This window comes from Carya illinoinensis, chromosome 7, assembly GCF_018687715.1.
Source record: "Carya illinoinensis cultivar Pawnee chromosome 7, C.illinoinensisPawnee_v1, whole genome shotgun sequence".
Lineage (NCBI taxonomy): Eukaryota > Viridiplantae > Streptophyta > Magnoliopsida > Fagales > Juglandaceae > Carya > Carya illinoinensis.
In genome coordinates, this window is record NC_056758.1 from 541,307 (window position 1) to 563,938 (window position 22,632).

General features: G+C 35.9%; 5 protein-coding genes across 10 annotated transcripts; 4 read left to right on the forward strand and 1 right to left on the reverse strand.

Annotated features, from left to right (window-relative positions):
• The first annotated feature begins 329 nt into the window (after positions 1 to 329).
• On the forward strand, positions 330 to 2,793 carry LOC122315792 (heterogeneous nuclear ribonucleoprotein F-like). 2 transcript variants are annotated; one of them, XM_043131954.1, is made up of 3 exons: positions 330 to 478; positions 571 to 661; positions 1,833 to 2,793. In XM_043131954.1, exons 2-3 carry the CDS (start codon positions 645 to 647, stop codon positions 2,608 to 2,610), a joined length of 795 nt encoding a protein of 264 aa, XP_042987888.1. In that variant the 5' UTR covers positions 330 to 478; positions 571 to 644; the 3' UTR covers positions 2,611 to 2,793. The 2 variants fall into 2 exon arrangements, with proteins under 2 accessions (XP_042987888.1, XP_042987889.1); XM_043131955.1 differs by having other exon boundaries at positions 414 to 478; positions 1,922 to 2,793.
• Positions 2,794 to 2,916: 123 nt separating this feature from the next.
• Positions 2,917 to 6,981, reverse strand: LOC122315790 (protein RKD5). 5 transcript variants are annotated; one of them, XM_043131949.1, is made up of 5 exons: positions 6,692 to 6,977; positions 6,296 to 6,545; positions 4,776 to 5,023; positions 3,927 to 4,159; positions 2,917 to 3,390 (listed from the first exon to the last, which is right to left on the reverse strand). In XM_043131949.1, exons 1-5 carry the CDS (start codon positions 6,753 to 6,755, stop codon positions 3,157 to 3,159), a joined length of 1,029 nt encoding a protein of 342 aa, XP_042987883.1. In that variant the 5' UTR covers positions 6,756 to 6,977; the 3' UTR covers positions 2,917 to 3,156. The 5 variants fall into 5 exon arrangements, with proteins under 5 accessions (XP_042987883.1, XP_042987885.1, XP_042987884.1 ...); XM_043131951.1 differs by having other exon boundaries at positions 3,927 to 4,144; positions 6,692 to 6,970; XM_043131950.1 differs by having other exon boundaries at positions 2,917 to 3,378; positions 6,692 to 6,965.
• Positions 6,982 to 7,856: 875 nt separating this feature from the next.
• Positions 7,857 to 10,187, forward strand: LOC122315375 (pentatricopeptide repeat-containing protein At4g39530-like). Its single transcript, XM_043131247.1, has one exon. It carries the CDS (start codon positions 7,857 to 7,859, stop codon positions 10,185 to 10,187), a length of 2,331 nt encoding a protein of 776 aa, XP_042987181.1.
• A 4,746-nt stretch (positions 10,188 to 14,933) lies between these two features.
• On the forward strand, positions 14,934 to 18,784 carry LOC122316943 (probable serine/threonine-protein kinase PIX13). The gene is made up of 6 exons (XM_043133811.1): positions 14,934 to 15,157; positions 15,272 to 15,606; positions 16,797 to 16,932; positions 17,019 to 17,161; positions 17,864 to 17,987; positions 18,189 to 18,784. The coding sequence occupies exons 1-6, from the start codon at positions 15,085 to 15,087 to the stop codon at positions 18,602 to 18,604; spliced, it is 1,227 nt and encodes a 408-aa protein (XP_042989745.1). The 5' UTR covers positions 14,934 to 15,084; the 3' UTR covers positions 18,605 to 18,784.
• On the forward strand, positions 18,718 to 20,245 carry LOC122315376 (probable serine/threonine-protein kinase PIX13). The gene is made up of 4 exons (XM_043131249.1): positions 18,718 to 18,733; positions 19,173 to 19,459; positions 19,573 to 19,667; positions 20,119 to 20,245. The coding sequence occupies exons 1-4, from the start codon at positions 18,718 to 18,720 to the stop codon at positions 20,243 to 20,245; spliced, it is 525 nt and encodes a 174-aa protein (XP_042987183.1).
• Positions 20,246 to 22,632: the final 2,387 nt, after the last annotated feature.

The following is a 22,632-nucleotide window of genomic DNA, read 5'->3' on the forward strand; positions in this document are numbered from 1 at the left end:
AGAAGACATACAGTGAAAAAGTATCCAATGGCAGACGCAAACGAAAAAGAAGAGACGCGGGGGGGGGGGGGGGGGGGGGCCCGGCGGGGGAATATGCTCAATATCATGCGATTGAATAGTTGATCCAGTTCTATTTCAATCGATATTCTTTTTAAAAAATAAACATAAAAGAGTTTTGTTATAGTTATTTTTATATATTTTTTATACATTTTATTAAAATACGTAAAAAAATCCATAAAATGATTGCAACATAAATTAGAAAATTTTAATATATTGGTAAATTAAATTTGAATAAATTAATATATTTTCGTATGATATTTAAGTCAGTTTTATACCAAAGTAACCAAACGTAATTGTTAGAAAGGCTATTTAGGTAATTGGACAGAAGCTCTCCTGTTTTTAATTTTGGAAGGACCCAAGGCTCGAAAACAAACACCCGACGTTGGGGGATGGTGGCTGATGAAGAGCTACGGTTAGGGTAGGGTTTCTATTCTCTGGCAACTACAACGACGTTCTGTTTAAGGTTTTGCTTTCTCTATATCATTCGACCTTTCTTTTTCACTTCTTCAGAGAATCGAAGCAGCTACCCAAGACACCAAGGCAAGCAAACTAACCAACAAAACAAACCAAAAAGCCTCGTAGCTATGTACGGACCGAGAGGGTAAGTTGAGTAAATCCCCTTCTCTTTGTTGCTTCCTTTTCTTTTCTTTTTTGGTGAAACTTTCTATTTGCTTGTTGCCACTCTTCTTCGTCCTGCCGCTTGCTATGGCATCACCGTAATTTTTCTTTTTGTTTTGATTTTGGGCTTATCTGATTCTGACATGATGATACATAGGATTTAGGGCTTTTGGTGCTCTTTTGTTTTTGTTTATTTTTTTAATGAAAGAAACCGTATTTCTGGGAATATAGATCTTCCATTTTCTTAAGGAATGAAGCGAAGAAAATTCTATTTGACTTTTAATCACTTGTATTGTGTCGATAAAAGTTACTGATTTTCTGTGTACATTAAAATAATCAGTTGAGATTTTTTATCTTTTTTATTATCAAATATCATCAATAATAAATTGATGTGTTGTGTATAATGGTATTTTACAAGTCTTATGCGTCAAGGAATTTCAGATGATTTTGTTATAAGTTGATAAACATCTATACAATCTCATCTAGACCCAAATGTTCACTCTCTAGAATATGCGTCAGGAAGTGGAAAATATTTATTTCTTAATGCTTCGGTTTTTTATCAGTGTGAGCTCAATCGTTGTTCCACCACCATCTTATTTGGCAAGGAGTTGGCGACTGATTTATTGCCTAGTTTTTAAGCGGAACTTCGTATAATGGCTGGCCTATGCTACCTGTTCCTTTTTAATTTTGCATATCGCTTTCTCTATGTCTGTTTCTTTGTGCAACAAAATTTAAGCTGAAGTTGGGATGCGGTATGAGCAAATTGTGTGAGTTGATAACTCTGAAGATGAAATTTTTTTTATTCTTTTACTCACCTAATTAGTTTTTTATATCATTTTAGTTCTTTATAAGGTATAATTTTAGTCAACATGCTGTTTTTCCGTGTTCCATGCTTTGATGATTATCACTGTTAAAGCTTGATTTGTAAGACTCTGTGTTTCCTTGCTTATGCATAGTCATGTTTGGCTTCTCTGGGGTTTTTATGTTGTTGGTTGATTTAAAAAGGTCTCTACATAGACTTTTTGTTTTGAGTATAAAAAATGAAATGATAAAGAGTTGGGTGTCAGGGAATAGTGGGTTGGGTTTGGTTTTATTAACAGGTTGAGTGGGGGATTTTTTTTTTTTTTTTCTTTTTTGGGTATTTATAATTGAAGGGCAATGTTGGGAAGCGGGGGGGTTTCGGACGGGTACGAGGTCGGCTCAAAGAGACAAAGAATGATGGAATCCAATCCCTACTTCGCAGTGAGCAGCGGCACAAGTGGCTTTCAACCTTATGGCTATGGTGGCGGCTTTCAACCCCCTCTCTTTCCAGTGATTCGGCTCAGGGGGCTTCCCTTCAACTGCACCGACATTGACATTTTCAAGTTCTTTGCTGGACTGGACATTGTGGATGTTCTACTTGTCAACAAGAGTGGACGGTTCTCTGGAGAAGCCTTTGTTGTCTTCGCGGGATCAATGCAGGTTGAGTTTGCTTTACAAAGAGATCGGCAGAGCATGGGTCGGAGGTATGTGGAAGTTTTCAGATGCAAGAGGCAGGATTACTACAATGCTGTTGCTGCGGAGGTAAACTATGAAGGAATTTATGATAATGACTATCATGGAAGCCCTCCTCCAGCTCGATCAAAAAGGTTCAGTGACAAGGACCAGCTGGAATACACTGAAATATTGAAGATGCGTGGCCTCCCCTTTTCAGTGAAAAAGCCCGAAATTATTGAATTTTTCCAGGATTTCAAGCTGATAGAAGAAAGGATACACATTGCATGTCGCCCTGATGGGAAAGCTACTGGAGAGGCGTATGTAGAGTTTGCTTCTGCAGAGGAGGCTAAGAGAGCTATGTGCAAAGACAAGATGACAATTGGGTCTAGATATGTGGAGCTGTTTCCTTCGACACCAGACGAAGCAAGACGGGCTGAGTCAAGATCCCGACAGTGATTAGGCACTTCGGCCAGTGCTGAATCTTGTGGATTATATATGGTGTTCCAATATGATTCGCATGTTTTTTTCAATCTCTTAAGATGTATCTTGGTGCTAGAACATTTGATCAACTTATCCGTTATGGTTTGACTTTTGGATTTTACTTAATGCATAGGTGCAAAGAATCCGAAATTATGTTTATTTGGGGATACTTCAAACAAAGGTCCATATGGAGAGGGATCAGGTTTTTCTACCGGTATGCTTAACCAGTTGACCAGGTTCAACCCAACCTAAAGGCCAACGCGTACGAAGAAAGCAATAATGTCAAGGAAAATAAATAGGCTTTATAACATGATATAAATATGGTGGCAAACCAGACCATAGCGTTTAAGGGCTACAATCAGAAACAAAACTGTACAATTTGAAGGCCAACTTGCATATAATTAGTTCTTGCTCCTATGCTCTTTACACGGCTCTCTCTCTCTCTCTCTCTCTCTCGCTCTCTTCTGGATAACGCCTTTTATACAACTTGCACATGCTTTGTAGTTCTTGTTCTTATGCTCTTTATATCAGCTGATTGATTGATATTGATAGGCCATGGTTTCTAAGAGCTCTAGCTCTATGCCTTCTTTTGAAAACATCTTGCCTGAATCTTTTGGTCTCGGTCTGCAACTCCATGAAGGGTTTTCTCTCTATATTTTCTTTTTCGCTCTCCAACATCCTTCTCCTTTTTGCCACTGCCATGGCAGCTGCCTCATTCTCCTGCTGTTGGCGTTTTGCCTCTTCCTGCCAATAGGTCTATATAAACTCTTCATGTACCAAATTGCGATAGATACGTTTGTGGGTGTGCTCACAAATCACAAGCTAAGATACATGCTTGCCCATGAACGTGCATACGTGTAGAATAGAAGAATTACTTTGCCATGTAATAAATGGAAATGCGTCACAGCTATTCTTGCATCAGCATTTACCAAAGTGAGAAATTTTGGTTCAGGGGGCTGATTATTACAGTTACTGCCATAGCATCAATTGAATTCCTACTGTCTTTTTTTTCTTCTATACTTTTGCTTTCCTTCTATTTTACAAATCTGGTACAAATGCTTTAATGACAGAAGCCAAAGTTAACAGAAGGAGAAAACGTCAGGTCATGTACCGGGAAAAACTTTTTTTTATGGTTGTTGTGGTAAGTGTGCACCAGGCAAGAACTATCTCCATTGAATGGTGCAACAGAACTACAAAATAAATATAGAGTTGAAACCTGTTTTGAAGACGACTATAATATGGAACATTGTGCAGCAAAAGTAAACATATTAGGGAGGGAAAAGAGAAAGAACCTGAAGATCTTGAATGAGACCATCAAGGGATTTGATCTTCCTATGTGGCCAACGAGGAATACCTAATTCTCTACATTTCTTCTTGAGAACTGTAAGTCCAACTTTCAAATTTCTTGAAGCTTCTGTGATTGGAAGATCAAAATACTTGGCTAGATCTGATAGAGCAATGCTTGCAATGTGTTCACTGGCTGCCCTCTTTTTCTTATTGTCTACAATACCTGCACTCTTCCATCCTATCTTTAAGATATCAAATCTGAAGAATTCAGTAAAATTCTGAAGTCAAAAGGAAGAATGAAATGAAACTTTCAAATTCTTTTTCCAGAGGAAACACTCTTTTCCTGCATAAGGTAGATCGAAATTGTATAGTATACAATAACCATTTGTGATTTGCTTTCATAAAAGGAACTGAATAGAGTCAACAACACTATTGCAACAACAAACTACGTTGTCAATATTATGAGAGAAATTGACATTATCAACCTGCTATTGCAACAACAAATTATGTTGTCAATATTATGAGAGAAATTGACATTATCAACCTGCTATTGCAACAACAAACTACGTTGTCAATATTATGAGAGAAATTGACATTATCAACCTGCTCTCTCTCCCTCTCTCTTCAAAATATTATCTATTGAACATTAATCAAGTTCTAGCATTCTGATTTGAGTTGTTGCTGAGATGAAACCTTTTCTCTTTTGTATATAAGAATTGCCAAGATCAAAGCTTGACTTCAGCTCCACGGTATTGCAATGCTTTAGACAGAGGGAAAAAAGAGAGGAGGAAAACAAAACCAAGGATTTGACTCAATGTAGAAAGTTATACAAAACAGATAGACAAGCATTAAACCTGTTGAACATTGCTCCTTATGTTGATCTTCAGATAATTCAGACATGCTTGCTGGATAAGGAAGGCAGTTAAGATCCTGATGAAGTATGGGCAAACTTTTCTTGGATTGATGATAATTTACATAGTTCTCTTGGCATGTTTCCTCCTCTGCAAATTGTGATGGCTCACTGTCTTCCCTTCTGCAGCCCAACTCCAAAATAATTTGAAGATCGCCTGACAATGTTGGCACTGACTTCAGCTTGGGATTTCTGAATGATTTAAAAAGGAAGTTAGGAACAGGAAAGGCTAGTTTATCAGCCAACTTGGAATCACAACATGAAAGTTCTACTCATAGTCCAGCAAGAAGTGGCATACTGATTACAAAAAAAGAAGTGGCATGACTGGAGTTAGGATTGATAAGCAGTTCAGACCATATGATAGATAGAACCTCTATTAAATTAATATGAATTAGGAGAGGGATGATTTTGTCAATTGAAATTCACAAAAATTATCGTTTTCTGTGGTTTTGAAAAGCAGAGAAAATAGGGGAAATGCTACCAAGAACCGAATTCATAGAACTTTCAGCGGGCATCCTGACGCCCACCAAGACGTAATATATAATAAAACTAACAATAGATAGTTAAAGACCAAGTCAACCACATTAGTGATAAGCTTGTTATGAAGGTCTAAGTCCACAATCTGCTGCTAAAATGTTAATAATATTTCAGTGAGAAGTGCTATTTGAAGACCTTTACACTACACATTATCTACGTGGCATAATTTTATTTGTAAAACTTAAATTATAAGATATCTCTTCCAAATCAATTTATACTATGGTGTAAAATCCTTGAAATAAAATTATTCTATCTGTGGTGTTTGGTAAGGGAGAAAAAGGAGAGACTAGATCAACAACACCAAGCATTACCAAGAACGGGGTGACCATTATCATAAAGCATCTCCACTACTTTTATTGAAGATTGCTCCGATGCTTTTCTGGGCGTGTGATTTTCAGTATCTGAAGCCCTGGCTTCAAAACAGAAAAAGTGATTTCTTGAAACAGATCTGGTTCCACATGGCAACCCCTTCGCTTATTTTCATGCCCAAACAGCCTTCAAGAATAAGGCCAAGAGAGGGAGAGGCTACTTGGAAAGTGTTTTCAGATCCCAAGTCCCTAGAAGGAAACTTGTCATGGCACATCATCCTTAAACAAGCTACTGCTGCCTTACTTCAGCCACTAAAACCAGTTTCTCATCTACGTAAGTCTTATAACACCAAAATGGCTTTTTGATGGTCCTGCGTGATTATATTTGCTGTCTTCTGTTTATACCGCAATATACCCACACACAAATCTTTGCAGTTATTTTCTAACAAAAACCAGTTTCTGTGTGTACAAGAAATATCATGCTTCGATATATATCATGAAATCAAAAGGTAATCATTTGAGTTAAAATAAGTCAATCTAGCAAATGGGTACCTAAAATTGAGACAGGCAAATAAAAGAAGAAAGCTTTGAAAGATGGAGAATTCGGATAATAGTGTACCTGGAGATTGAAAGCAGAGAAGGAATGCATGCGAGATGAGGCGAACGATCGGCATGATATGCAAATATGCAAAGCCAAAAGCCGTTCATAAGCCCTTCAAAAACTTCGGAAGGCCGGAACTTAAGCAAGAAGAGAGCTGGGTTGGCTTCAATTTCCATGTAGGACCCACTGACCGAGAACAAAAACCCCCTCTCAACTTCATTTTCCTTCCCATTCTCCAACTGGTATACATGCATGCTCCTGATCAATTCTGCAACCAAAACACGAAAAACAAAAGATCAAATGTTGAGAAATACCACTTTTTATGACAGAATTTTCTTCATTTTGGAAAAAGAAAAACAAGAGAAAAAGGCTTGTGCTTTGAAAAACAAATTCCCTGGGGTGGGACTCGGATACCTTCGTTTATAGTGTTTTGAAAGACTAAGAGATCTTTTAAGAAATGGGTGTCAGAAGATTCCATGAAGAATACAAGATGATGATCATTGAAAAACAAGTGCTTCAAGAACAAGTCGGCAGATAGAAGGAACAGGGTCGGCTCATGAGGCGAAGAAGCCGGGTTTTATGACGAGTTTGGACGATGATGTTCTTCATTGGTTGCAATTCGAAGGAGGTAAGCAAATAAATATAAATAAAGGGCAATTTGTCTTTTAAAAGCCTTTTAACATAATAATATATCCGTTTGATTGTTGTTTACGTCTGAAATTTTCGGGCGAAACACTCGGAAAAACTAAAGAAAGAAAAAAAAAGAAAAAGGAGCAATTTGTAAAATCCACAGTAGTGGAGTGATCCGAAGTGATTTGTTTGGATATTGGCTTCTTTGAAAGGTAAAATATGATTGCAAGTATAATTGTATATTAATCTATATATTAATATGATGTGATTGATAAAAAATATATTTTATTAAAAATAGTGTTGATTTAAATTTTAGATATAAATAAATCAGTATTAGTGTGCGATTGTATTTTTGTACGTAACAAAATTCTATCTGAAATAAGGGATTAGAATCCGAGGTTAGCCTTGTCGTCTAGCACCTTAACACACGCAAACCGCACTCCTTATGTTGTTGGACCTTTCTGAGGTTTGCCCATTAGCTTTAAGGCGGAGATACCTCTGGACAAACCCAAATATACATGGAAAGGACTATATAAAGGTGCATGCATGCTTGATAAGTGGCACCAGAGGCAGAGGTGTGTTTCATAGGCAAATGAAATGAACATGGGATTACATAAATAAAGTAGTCTTAGATGTAGAATGTAGCTGCGGATCACAAGTGTTGACTCCGAGAGATGGATAATTGATTTTTGTATGCATTGCATGACCTCTCCCCTATATATGAGAATATTGCGATGCACTTGTTAATATTTTCATCATTTTCGTCTTCATTTAATTTTCTCCTTTTCACTAGGTTAATTTGATGATTAAGAGCAAAAGTCAAGTGATTTAGTTCTTAAAAGCCGAAAAATAAATTTTCTAAATTACAAACCGGATAAAGATTCACCGCTCTGCCAGTGCCGCATCGATCAAAGACATCTTGTCTGAGAATCAGAGCCGTCCGATAGGGATGCTTCTTCGGTCAACCTTGATCAAATTCTTTTCATGCTCTCTCCCCGGCGCCATTGACGCCATCCCCCCTAGAGTGCCCGAACCGTCCATTGTACTGCTAATTCAGAAGAAGTCAAAGCCTATATCGATCAGCGAGTGTAACCAAATCCATGCAAAGCTTGTAGTGTCGCGAGCAATCTCAGAAACCCATGTCGCAAACACCCTTTTGAGCCTTTACACGAAATGTAACGCTTTAGATCATGCAGACTTCTTGTTCGACAAAATGCCTCGCAAGAACGTGGTGACGTGGACTTCAATGATTACGGCTTATGTTCATGATGGGTCTTTTGGGAGAGCTATGAAAATGTTCAAAGGATTGCTTGAAACGGGTGATAAACCAAACAAATTTACTTTTTCTATCGCCGTTCGGGCTTGTACCGGTCTTAGTTCTCGCGAACTGGGTCAGCAAATTCATGGCTTGATGGTTCAACTGGGGCTTGAGAGTAATGAGTTTGCGGGTAGCGTTCTAGTGGACATGTATTTCAAGATTGGGAATGATCTTGATGATGCGTGTCGTGTTTTTGATGGGTTGTTTACCAAAGATAGAGTTACATGGAATGTTATGATTTCTGCGGTTGCACAAGTTGGTGATTCTGGTAGGGTTTCAAGATTGTTTTCGGATATGCGGGTGTCTGATCAGTTGGAGCCCAATGATTTTACCTTTACGAGCTTGCTCAGGTGTTGTTGTTTATTAAGAGAGGTGGAGCAAATACATGCACTTGCTGTGAAGTTTCACGCTGAAGATGATGTTGTGGTGGGCAGTGCTTTAGTGGATTTTTATGGTAAGTGCGGTGATATGGCTTCAAGCTGGAAAGTCTTCGATTCCATGGAGGAGAAAGATATGTTTGTTTGGAGCTCCATCATTTCGGGTCATACGAGAAATGGTCGAGGAGAGGAAGCTATCATTTTGTTCAGGGAAATGTGTAGACAAGGCATGAGACCCGATCAACATGCATTGTCAAGTACATTAAAAGGTTGTGCTGAGAATGGAGACTTGAACACAGCAATTCAAGTCCACGCCCAAATGATAAAGAGCGGATGTGGAAGAAACTGTTTTGTTGCAAGTGTTCTTTTAGCTCTTTATGCAGATTCAGGCAATATATGTGAAGCAGAGAATTTGTTCAGAAAAATTGATATGAAAGATATTGTTGCATGGAACTCAATGATCTCGGGTTATGCTCAAATGAAGGAGGGCTCTCTTTCTTGCATCCAAATGTTTCAAGAACTTTGCTTGACTGACTTACTGAAACCTGATGCAGGCAGTCTAATTGCTGTTCTAAAGTCTTGTCAGAGTAAATCAGATATGGTCACAGGTGTGCAGATCCATTCCGTGATAGTGAAATCAATTCAAAGTCTTGAAACTCCAGTTGGGAATGCACTAGTCCACATGTACTCCGAGTGTGGAACTATAGATGATGCTTACAAGTGTTTCAATGATTTGGCTGAGAAGGATGAAACTTCTTGGAGTTCTATAGTTAGTTGTTATCAACAGAATGGGTATGATTTAGAGGCTCTGCAACTTTGCAAACAGATGCTAGCAAATGGGGTCCATTTCACCAGTTATAGCCTTCCATCATGCCTTGCAGCTTGCTCGAAAGTTGTAGCTATAGATGTAGGCAAACAGTTTCATGCTTTCATTATCAAGTGTGGTTTTCATAGAGATGTCTATGTTGGGAGCTCGATCATAGATATGTATGCTAAATGTGGAGACCATGAGGAATCTAGAAAAGTTTTTAATGAAGGGCAAAGGTCAAATGAAGTAACTTACAATGCCATGATTTCTGGACTCGCACTGCATGGGAAAGCCCTGGAGGCAATAGAAATATTCAGCGAGATGGAGAAGATGAGTTTAATGCCCAATCATATCACATTCTTAGCTCTTCTATCAGCTTGCAGCCATGCAGGTTACACAGAAAAGAGTTTATATTTTTTTAATTTGATGCACAAGAAGTATCGTATTAGGCCAGAATCTGAACATTATTCCTGCTTGATTGATGCATATGGTCGGGCTGGAAAGCTCGAGGAGGCGTACCAATTCATTAAAAATGATGGAAGTGTTTTGGCATGGAGAAGTTTACTTAGTGCTTGTAGGATTTATGCAAACACAAAAATTGCAGAAAAATCTGCAACAGAAATTATAGAACTTGATGCCAACGATCATGCTTCATATGTTATACTCTCTAACATTTACTCTGGGGAGGGAAAATGGGAAGAAGCTATGAAGTTGAGACAGAAAATGGCCGAGATTGGGTTGAAGAAATATCCAGCAAGTAGTCGGTTGATACACTGATATATAATTCACGAGTTTGCTCTATCTGTATGAGGAGATGGCTACATTTTGTTGACAGAGGCTTGAGGCAAATGTAGGAAAGCTTTGAAACTCAGATTTCTAGTGGACAAAACCTCCTTGATGTAATCAGATTCTGGCATGGACAATTTGGTTATATTGATTAATTACAAAATGATTTATAAAATAGTTATGATATCATTGCCTTTGGTTAAAGGTATCAAATAAGAAAATATTCACCAGTGAAGTCCCTGTCTAGAGTCCAACCATATATAGCTCTATCTATTTATTATTATTATTTTTGAATCCAACCAAATGTCGGATGTTTTTGCGTGGAAGAAATTATAAAGAATATTAAATATTTTTCTCCAAGTGGCTTATCGCTTGCCTTTATTGCCTCTCAACTGTTGTGCTTTTGGTAACCTCATGAGCTGTCAAGTCAAATATAGATAAGTTGGTTGTTGTTTCTTGCAAAGTAGATAAAATGGATTCAATTCAATGATTTTCGACCCATCTATGTCTATAAGAGCATTGAGCACGGCAGAGCCATTGTGATTGCCATTGAGTGGCTATATTTTAGCCAGTTGTATAAAGAAATAGTCTACGATGGAATTAGTTAAATAAACAGGAATAAGTCAAATCGTTGAGTCAAATACGCTGGCCATTCAAATTTTTTTGTTTATTTTATTTCTTTATGCATCTTTCTAGATACTAGAGAAAAACAAATCAATAGAAAAATTATCATATTTTACATTTAGTTGGTGTATGTCTGCAAAGTAACATGTTGAATTATCATATTTTACATTTACGTTTATAGTAGTTATGTTGAATTGACAATATATTTATTAAAAATTATCTTCTTCTTCTTCTTCTTTTTTATTTTTTATTTTTTATTTTTTTTATGTGTATCCGTTTTTTAAATGATTAGCTTAAATAAACTTTCCAACTATCATAAGAATAAAAACAGTAAAGAAAGAATAGAAATAAATATTTAAATGAAATAGAGAATCAGATATATCTTGTTTACTTTCACAAAATTTTTCATTTCATTTCATCTAATCATTATAATTTTTTCAAATTCTTACACAAAATAAAATAAACAATTCAACTTTTTCAAATCTTAAAATAAAAATAATATTAAAAAAATATATTTTAATAATATTTTATTCAACTTTTAACTTTTATCTCAACTCATCTCATTTCATTTGTAAAAACAAACGAAACGAGATGAGTTAAGATAAAAGTTGAAAATTCAATAACACCAACACCAGAGAGTCTGTTATTGACTAACTGTTGAGAAATAAATCACACATTGCCTGTGGATAAGGTCTTGGACATGTTTATAAGCAATGAACAACTCTCTCTTATTGAGTCGGTTTTATGATATGAGTTAGGTCCATAAATTTTTTCATTGTATCAGAACCTAACACAGGATGAATGGCCCCCCAAACTACTTATCTTGTGATAAGGATCAAGAAATATATTGACCTGCACGTGAGGAAGAATGTTGTGGAATAAATACCACATTGCCTATGAACAAAATTTTGTACATGTTTATAAGCAATGAGCAACAATTTTTTGTTGAACCGATTTTACAAGATGAGTTAGATCAATAAATTTCTTCACTAACTAAATGAAAACAAATAAATTTCTAATCAAATTTTGGTTAAAGTAAAGCTAGTTTACTACTAATGCTCTAATTGTTCCAATCATGCAGGACTAGACCTTGCTTAGGTAAAAAAGAAAAAGAAAAATTTATATGCTCCTTCATCTTGACATTCTGGTTTCAGTTATTTTCATTTGCGCATATTTGTTCATTTAAAAAAGGGTAGTGAGATACTTATAACTCTTTCACCACTATTTTACTATTTATAATGTATTTTTTTAATATTTTTAATCTTAAAAAAAAATTAAAAAAATATATAATTTTACTGATATTCATTTATTTAATTATTAAGTAAAATAAATTTTTTTTCAAAATTAAAAAATTAATAAAAAAATAATAGAATAGTAATAAGATTTTCATTATTTTTTAAGAGCACTAGCAATGATTTATTCATCTTCATTTTTATTCTCAAATTTGAATAAACTTACTTTAAAATCACCTACATTGGCTTATCTATCTTTATAATTTTAAATAACTACGAACAGTAATTATTCATCTTTAAAGATGTCATTTTCCTTCTTCAAATATTATTTTATTATTTTTTTCTCTCTTCCCAACTCTTTCTTTTTTTTTTTTTTTTTATTATTTTATTATTATTTGATCAAAAAATATATAATCTAATGTAAAAATTTTTCTTAATATTTAAAATTAATTTTTAATATAAAAATAAAAAATTCATTACTAATGCTGTAAAAAAGCGCAGTAAATCTCCAAAAGGAATCGGAAGGTGCATGCCAGGCCGGAGACACAGAGCCCCACCACCATCGACTTCACCATAAAGACGTGCATGGATTAAACAGCAACTCCAAAATAAAAAGCTGCCATTCATGAAAAAGCCGTATATTTCGAGGGCCCAGATCCGGATTATCAGATGGTGACATAAAATTAAAAAAAATCAATCAACTTTGAAATGCACATGTAGAGAGACCAACGAGTAGCTCGACCTCACTGACTCCAAAGTCACTGAAACCGAGTAAGACGGATTAGTTTTGTCCATCTATTTCCGTGTTCAGCAGAGACTATAAACTGGATGGAATTCTCCAAGTCATTTTCGATTGATTATCACGTTTTCTACTTCCAAACAGCTAAAACTGAACTTCCAGAGTCTTCATATCCAATTTCCAAAGTCAAGTAATATATATATAGATCAAAGGGAAAGCTTTGATTACCAAAGAAAGAAAAAAGTAAATCTGAATTTTCCACTCGTCTTCACCCTCGATCGGATCATCAAAGTTTCCGAAAGTTAAATCATACATCTACTATATTTATTAACAATTAAGTGGTCAGACCTAATAAAACAACATGATCCACAGGGGTTGGAATATTATAAAAAGATTCCAACTATCTTTGGTCATTGATGGAGATAGTCGTGTCGAGGACATCCAGAAAGTCCCCCCCCCCCCCCCCCCCGCGGGAAGGCTATTTACGCTATTGCCTAATGCCCTCATTTTATAAGGTTTTCAAAAATTAAAATAAGGAGTTTTTAGTTTTTATTTTAAAAAAATTATTTTATTAGATAAAATTTTAAATAATTTTATATTTTTTGATGTGTGCAAGATTCCATAATATTAAATTTAATATTTATTACAATGAATTATTTCTATTTTAAATATTTTTTAAGATCTTGTTAAATTCAAACACAAAATTTACATTGAGACCTCGTTCAAGTTATTGTATTAAATATAATTTCAAAAAAATTTTATTTACATATTTTAAATAAAATATATTTTATTGAAAATTTTGAAAATATTCCATATAATAATTTATATTTTATTGTAATATAATTATGAATAACTCACTTAAATTTTACTTTAGATCTCAATTTGTATTGAGCCGCGTCTTCCTCCCTTCGCAACATCCATGTAAATTCTTCTAGACCATACTCGATCTCATTACTCACTAGTGTGGATTCCCAACACACATGGCAAATTTTAGTGAAGATTTTTAGTGTCGTATAAGTATTCCATCGCCGGATACGACACCAAATTAACTTGCCATTTTTAGAATGGAAATGGCTTTGAAAGCCATTAGGAAGGAACCAAGAAGTTGCTTCTATAGTAATTAGTATGGAAAATGCTTACGATGTGCTCGTTTAATCTTCAAACCACGCGCATCTCAATTTGAACTGCACACTCTTCCTTAGTTACATGCCTTTTCACTCGTGCAAGAAAGCAGTTTACTTTTGGATCTTTCTTCCTTTTTCTTAGCTTATAATTTGTCTTGATTTACCAAGAATCTACCCTAGGCCTGAAAAATAGAGAAACCCACCACTTTTAACTCTTAATTTGCAGTCTTGAATTTGGTTGTTATCTGGTGAGAGTAATGCAAATATACAAGTATTTTTATAATTCTGTTTTATTGGTAATTATGAAATAGAGCCATTGATAATCACAGAAAGCCTGTACTATATACGGAAGACAAAAGAGGCACCTATGTAGATCCTATCATGAATTTGTAATTTCCACAGAAAGTTTGGTACACTGAAGGAATCATAATGCATGGGAGGCTGCATGGACTGCCTAACTTTGTATTGGTAAAGTTAAAGCTTCTACTGGTCTTTTTCGCAGTACAGTAAAAGATATGCTACATTGCAGTCAGCCATTTGAATTTTTGAAAAATCTACAGACGTTTCAAATCAATGTGCGCACTCTTAAACAGCAGAATGTTTCCTTTGAATTTCCTTCCTGAACACTAGCGTTTTTCATTTCCAACGCATTTCTGTTCTGTTGTTGCTTGCTTTGAATAATAATAATAAAAAAAAAATACAATAAAATCCAATCAAAAGTTACTTTGTGACTCCCGACCACTCGCTTCGCACACGGACGTCGTAAAAAGGGTGGACAATTCGCCTAGACACGCGGTTCGGTCGTTCGTTGACTACGATATTGCGACAAAAATAGCGACCGATTAAAGAAAGGAAGGTTAAAAATGAAATTATAAGTGATTACCTTTGAAATTGAACCTCGTCAGCTTTCTATGAAAGAACATAGCGAATTCATGGTAACTGCGTCGCAAAAAGTCCAACGAGTAAATAAAAGTATCCATATTCCTTATTCCACACATGCTATATCTATTATCTATTATATATAAACGTACACATAATGGAACTCCACTTTTCCATTCTCTCCAGCCTCTTGCAGCCTTTGCCTTTTCTCCTTGGACTCAGCTATAGCTTATAAGCAAGTTAATCTCATCTTGTTGGCGTGGTAACGGGCATAAGAATCATAGGAGGATATGGGTCTTTGCTATGGATCTCTCGCTCATGAGTCTGATCCTACTGCCAGCACCTCACTACCTACGACTCCTGGTTTGCATTCCAAATTAATCTTCATTACCCCTTTCTTTAATTTCTGTTTTTCCATTTCTTCTTTTAATGCCTACTAATTATTATATTTGATTCTGTTGTTTTCCATTTTCTTAGCAACATCAAGCGGCAAGAACATGGGATCATCGGGGACAAGCAGCAGTACCGGGAAGAGTCAATTTTCAGAGGGAACAATTGGAAGCGTTGACGAGTCATATCCTGATGGGAAAATCCTGGAAATGCCCAACTTGAAAGAATTCAGCCTTTCGGATTTAAAGACGTCGACCAGGAATTTCAAGACGGATTCTTTGTTGGGAGAGGGAGGCTTTGGGAAAGTTTTCAAGGGTTGGATGGATGAGAAGACACTCACACCCTGTAAGGTTGGCACCGGCATGCAGGTTGCTATCAAGAAATTGAGCTCACAAAGTACGCAAGGTTTCCAAGAGTGGCAGGTATTAATTCCAACTCTAAGAATCGTCAACAGTCTTTGTTAAGCACTCAATTTACTGTCATTTCTATGTTCTGCAGAAAACATTATATTTTATTTTTTTGGAACAATGAAAAAGAAAAAGCGATAGTGATATTAATTGTTGGAATCGTGTTTGGGCTTAATTACAGCTGATATTCCATTGTGGAATCCTTCATATAGCAGTTGGGTATTTAATTCTAACTTTCAATATCATTAACAAAGTCTTCAAGAAGCGTGTAATTTATGATCTTTTTCTATATTCTGCAGCCTATATTTGATTATATTTTTATGCACTACTTATCATGAAACCAAAGATGGGGGAAGAAAGGGCTGCCACTGGTTGCAATCATTTTTGCATTTTAAGTACAGCCCCATATCTCATCTCATTGTGGAATCCAGCATATATCAAATTGCATGGGGTCCCCACTTGTATCACATGATTTGTTCTACCGACGGAGGGAAAGAGGTGCGGCTTTTAAGATCACCACCGATGTTCACGCTGCTGGCACATTGCTTAACCTTGAAACGTCCATGTGTTAGTCAACGCCATTTAGCATATAGGCCAGCGCAATAATGAGTTTTTCGATGTATACTTATTTTGGTTAATTTCAAGAATTGAATCTTACTATTCAACCAACCCATCACTAATTCGGTTCCAATTTGAGCTTAGGTTTGTTTTGACACCCGATTAATCACAAAAAAGAAAGAACAAAAGAATAGCAATGAGATTAGGCGTGACCCTAAAGGAATAGCAATAAGATTAGAACTTGGTCCATTGTAATGCTTGACTAGACTGAAAATCTACTCTTACTAAAGTTCAGTAGTTTGTAATTCACTATACCTGTTTCTAATCAACTAAAATCCTGGGTGTAGACTAATCGTTTCACTGAAATCCTTTCGGGACTTAGTTTCTCTCTACTTTGCAATTGCCAATATGTTACTAAAGCCTCAGTCAACATGAAAAACTAATGCATTAACATCTTACATATTTTATACTTCATATGTTATGTGAAATGACCTATTGAATTTGGTTAACTACCCAAAATTAGTGGTAGAGTTTGGGCCTCTGGTTAGTTTGACCAGTTCCCTATATTTTTAAGACTTTCTAATATAAATATTTCTGCTGCCACTAATATCTTTTTTTTATTTTTCTGTTTCGATCTGATTGTGCAGTCAGAAGTAAATTTTTTAGGAAGACTATCTCATCCCAACCTGGTCAAGCTACTGGGGTACTGTTTGGAGGAAAAAGAGCTACTACTTGTGTATGAGTACATGCAGAGGGGGAGCTTGGAGAATCATCTTTTTAGAAGTATGAGTTTGAGGAGAAAATTTAAAAAACAAAAACTGCTTTTGCTGGATTAGCTTGTTAACTGAATGAGTTTTGTGGTTCGGCAGGGAATCCTAACATTGAACCGCTTTCTTGGGACATACGACTCAAAATAGCTATTGGAGCAGCTCGCGGCCTGGCTTTCCTACACACTTCAGAAAGGGAAGTCATATACAGAGATTTTAAGGCCTCAAATATACTGCTTGATGAGGTTTGTCTCTGTGATTCATATATTCTTTTCTAACTGTAGTGTTACTATCTAATACTCTAATTGTTGCAAATAATATCAGAATTCAAAACCAGATACGAAGGTAACTTCTATTTTGAAATGAATGATAGCATCTTGTTATTCGGAAATTCATTTTGTTTCCTTTTGATTGATTTGGCTACAAAATGCAGCATCGTCCTTTTTGATTGATGATTATGAAGGGTTGCTGAAGAAGACACATGAACCTGTGTCATTTTAGTTGTAGTTTGTGGTTGGAGTATAATTGAAAATGCCGTTCACTCCATGAAACTTTTGAAGATCAAAAGGAACAATAGCTTTACTAAACCTGATACCTTTTTGCAATAATGTTGTTGTTGGAGTATAATATCAATGCGTTTTAATCCATGAGACTTTTGAAGAATAAAACAGAGCACTAGGATTACTAAACCTGAAAACTGGTTGAAGGTTATGACTTGATTATCACCCATGTGCACAAAATGATCCAATCATGCCTGTTGCAAAATATTGGCGTGTTCCTATGTATCATAACGGTGGCTAGTGGTATACATTGTTTCCACCAAGTCAGTAGTTTGATAAAGAAATTTACACATCGCCTATATTAAATGGATATTTTAAAACCATCGGATATGGGACAGATATAATACATATTTATCTGTGTTTTTATATACGTTTTTACTCCTACAGAACTACAATGCAAAAATCTCAGATTTTGGCTTGGCAAAACTGGGGCCTTCTGGTGGTGACTCCCATGTGACAACTAGGATTATGGGCACATATGGTTATGCTGCTCCAGAATATATAGCAACAGGTAATGATATCTCTAACAAATCTCAGAAATTTATGGAAACGGAGAATTATATAACGAAGTCTTGTAAATTCAATACACAAATGAATTTCTGATGTCCGTTTAACTCGACAATTAAGCCATAATTTGAACATTAAGTGCAATCTTTTATTTTTTGGTCGAGGAAACCACCTAATACGCCTGCCATTGCCTATCATTCAACAGGTCATTTGTACGTGAAGAGTGATGTGTATGGCTTCGGTGTGGTGCTGCTTGAAATTCTAACGGGTTTACGGGCACTTGATACGAAAAGGCCTAGCGGGCAGCAAAATCTGGTTGAATGGCTTAGACCATCTCTTTCTAATAAAAGAAAGTTGAAAACCATTATGGACACAAGGATGGAGGGCCAATATTCATCGAAGGCAGTGTTACAGGCAGCAGAACTCACTTTAAAATGCCTGGCATCGGATCCAAAAGGCCGCCCTTCTATGAAAGAAGTGGTGGCGGCTTTGGAACTTATTGAAGCAATCAAGGGAAATCCAAAGAAGTACAAAATCAAATCTACTGCTGCAGCTCAAGGCCAACACCATAATCATCATCATTCTTCCTTTCATGCTAGGCACCGTGGTGCTGAAACTTGATACAAACATAAATATTTACATAAAGCAATGTGAAGTAATCTTTTTTTTTTTTTTAGTTAGTGATCTCTTTGGATTGAAACAATTTTGCTGTTGTAGCTCACCAGTTCTGTGCGATGGGGTGTGTTTATTGTAATTCTCTATTGTAATACCCAATGCAATGAAATTCTAACGTTAATCCCATTGGTTTTTCCTGTTATTTTTGTTGTGGTTCATAAAGGAACTATAGTGTGGTAATTAAAATCCAGACTGACGTAGCAATTCTGAACAATAAACTTGTGCCCTGAAGTTAGATTAGCCTAGTAAAGAATCATAGCTTGATTTGGGTCTTGCCTAAGAATCTCTTTCTCATGAGGTTTATCCTACCACCACCACATCACCACTTACGCCACGTAATATTCCAAACTAGTCTTACGTACGTGTTGTAAGTAAATGTTGTGATCATCTGGTTTCTTAATTTCTGTAATTCCATTTCTTCTTTTAATTAAAATTTCTTCAATTACCTATAAAAAAAATTAAAATTAGAATTTCTGCAATTATATATTTGATCGTGTTGTTTTCCTTTCCTTAGTGACATCAAGCAGCGAGAACATAGGGTCATCAGCGGCAAGCAGCAGTACTGGGAAGGGTCAATTTTCAGAGGGAGAAAGTGGGAGCATCGACGAGTCATATCCTAATGGGCAAGTCTTGGGAATACCCAACTTGAAAAAATTTAGATTTGCGGATTTCATGACTGCCACTAAGAATTTCGAGTCAGATACTTTGTTGGGCAAGGAAGGCTTTGGGAAAGGTGCTGGAGTGGGGGTTTCTATCAAGAAATCGAACCCAGAAAGTTTGCAAGGTTTCCAAGAGTGGCAGGTAATAAATTAAACCCTAAATATCATCAATGTAGTTGTTTCAAAGCATTTAATTTTACTGTTATTCCTGTGTTTAGTCTTGTTTGCAGCCTCATATTTTATTGTTGAATCCAGCATACACAGGAAATTGAGGTTCCACTTTGCTTCACATGCTCTGTTGCAATTGAACCCAAATACACCAATGAAGGGAAAGATATGTGGTTTTTCAGGTCCCCTTCACACAACTAGAACATTACTCAACCATTAAATGCTGCATGTGGTAGTAAATGCCGTTTAGCTTTTAAGGCCATACCAAGAATGCATTTTTCAGTGTTTATTATATTCTAAAACATGAATCTTAAAATCCACAAAACATGTTACTAATTTGGTTCCCATTTTTAAAGTTCATTTTGAAATGCACAAGACAGGTAATATAAAAGGCTATCTCATCCCAACCTGTTCAGGCTGTTGGTATATTGCTGGGAGGATAAGGAGCTGCTCCTTGTGTATGAGTTTATGCAGGGGAAGCTTGGATCATCATCTTTGTAGAAGTCTGAGCTTGAGGAGTAAACCGAGAAAATAAAAATTACTTGTGCGAGGATTAATTGTAAATGAGATTTTTTGGTTTAGCAGGGAATCCTACCTTTGAACCGCTTTTATGGGACATTTGGCTCAAAATAGCTATTGGAGCAGCCGATCAGGTTGGGGCATGGATTACTTGCACACTTCTGAAAAGAAAGCCATATACAGAGATTTTAAGGTCTCAGATATCCTGCTTGATGGCCCGATGATGTTTGTATTTCTTTAATCCATGTTTTCTTTTCTGCCTATAGTTTCAGTATGATATTCTAATTTATTGCCGATAATATAGGATCTGATAACCTGATAGGAAGGATCGGATAAAGAAAGTCACATACAGAGATTTGAAGGCCTCAAATTGCTTGATGGAGTTCTAAGTTGTTTCTTTAATTTGTTGCTGCTACTTTGAAATGATTGGTAGTATTCCGTTTCTAAGAATTCATTTTTGTTTCCTTTACCTTACCTACCAAATGCAGCATTCTGCTGTGTTTGATTGATGAAGTGAATCTGGATAACATATATATATATATACCCCGTCTTAACATTCTGCTGTGTTAATATTTAGTATGATCGGCTAATACTCCTGCATTGACCATTATTAAACGATAGTCATCTGTACATGACGAAGAGTGATCGTGTATATGGCTTTGGCGAGGTGCTGCTTTTAAGGCCTAGTCATTGCCGGCAGAAATATCTGGTTGAATGCATGGCTTAAGCCATCTCTTTCTAATAAAAGAAAGTTGAAAACCCTTAGGGATATGAGGATGGAGGGCCAATATTCAACACAGGCAGCAGAACTCTCTCTAAAATGCTTAGCAGCAGATCCCAACAGCCCGCCCTTCCATGCAACGTCAAGTGGTGACGAGTTTGGAACTTATTGAAAAGGGAAAGCCAAAGTAGCCAACATTAACCTATTCATCACCGTTTCGCATTTCACCCACAGCATCATGGTACTGAAATCTGATGCCAAAAGAACGAAAAAACAAAAAATGTGCAGCTTGACGTAATTGAATCTGGTTGATTTATTTCTTTTCTCTTCTTTTTGGCTAGTGATCACTGTTGATTCATAAGAAAGTTTGCTCTCATTTGAAAAATCATCATTTAAGTTGAAGTGAATTATATTTCGTAATTAATAATGAGTAATGCTAGATATAAATTCCGAACAGACAAGTTTTATACAAGTCATTTGTAAAAAAGTAGATCTCACTAATAAAAATTAGTTTTTGTTATATTTTTTTAAAATAAAATCTATTTTTTTATAATGACTTGTATAAACTGGACTTATCTATTCGAGACTTGCACTAAAAAAAAAAGTACATGAGATAAATTAATAAATAATTTCCTACAAATTTTAAATAGATTATAAAAAAATAACATGATTACAAAGTAACCAAAGACTTTAGAATCCTTTCCCTTTTTTTAAAATAAAAAAAGAAAAAGTAATTGCTATTATATATATATTGATTGATTTAAAAGTTGAAAGGCACCAACCTTGGCATGAATGATGCTTCCACTAAGCCGATGGCTCCGCCGTTCAAAGATATAGGTAGCTCCTAGCTTTTTTCTCAATTCCATTATCGCATTATTTATTAGCTATGGAGAGAAGAGAAAGACATCAGCTCAACTTTGATCGCGTCGTCCAAAGTTGATTACACGAACGTACGATGGTCAATCTATGCAACACGTAAATGACGTGGCTATTAGCTTTATTCCAAAGTTTATTTATTTTTAATTAGCTTTTTGATGAGTTAAGACTGATGACGTGGTTAATATTGGATCTACTTGAGCCGTCTTTTTAAAAAAAAAGAAAAGAAAAGAAAACTTGTGTATACGTGGCAATTTTTGTCGAATTAAGAAGAGGTAGAGTTGGAGTAAGTATATAAAAAGTACTGCATGCATGCATGGATGGGAACGGTAAAGTGTCATGATCAACTCATCTGTCATTAAATTTCCCCTAATTCGTTAGTGGGTGCAAGTAGATATATGGAAATTAAACTGATGATCAATAGTTTAACGGTGCCGGCCATATTATGTTGCCAGTGCTACAAGTCGTTGTTATCAAGATTCATCTACAGCTACTACAAGTCGTTTGCCCTCCTCTAATGATGCACGTAAAGAAGGACCTGACCAAGATGACTCGAAGCTTGTAGCCTTATTCTTTTATTCCTTTTCTGTTATGATTAGCTGTATATTGATTCTTTTATTTTGTCTTTTAGCTAGCAATTAGTTATGCATTTAGTATACATAAAAGTCGAGTGTACATAAACTTTTCATGCAAAATGAGAATATGGTAGGTTGATCCTCTGTTTTTCCTTTCACATTTCTTTTCTCCTTTCATCATCATGGAAAAACAATCAACAAACACTGAAAATGACAAACCTTCTTCCCCCATTCTTAATTTTTTTGACCCAAAGAATCCCTATCGTGTTGACCATGGAGATATCACTAGTGTTATCCTTGTTGCCGACCTTCTCACCACCGATAATTATGCAACATGGTCACAAGTTATGCGTCGAGCTCTTAGAGCAAGGAACAAGCTTGGTTTCATCAATGGGAGCATTGTCAAACCCACTAGCCCTGAAGATCCTTTACTTGATACTTGGAAAAAATGCAATG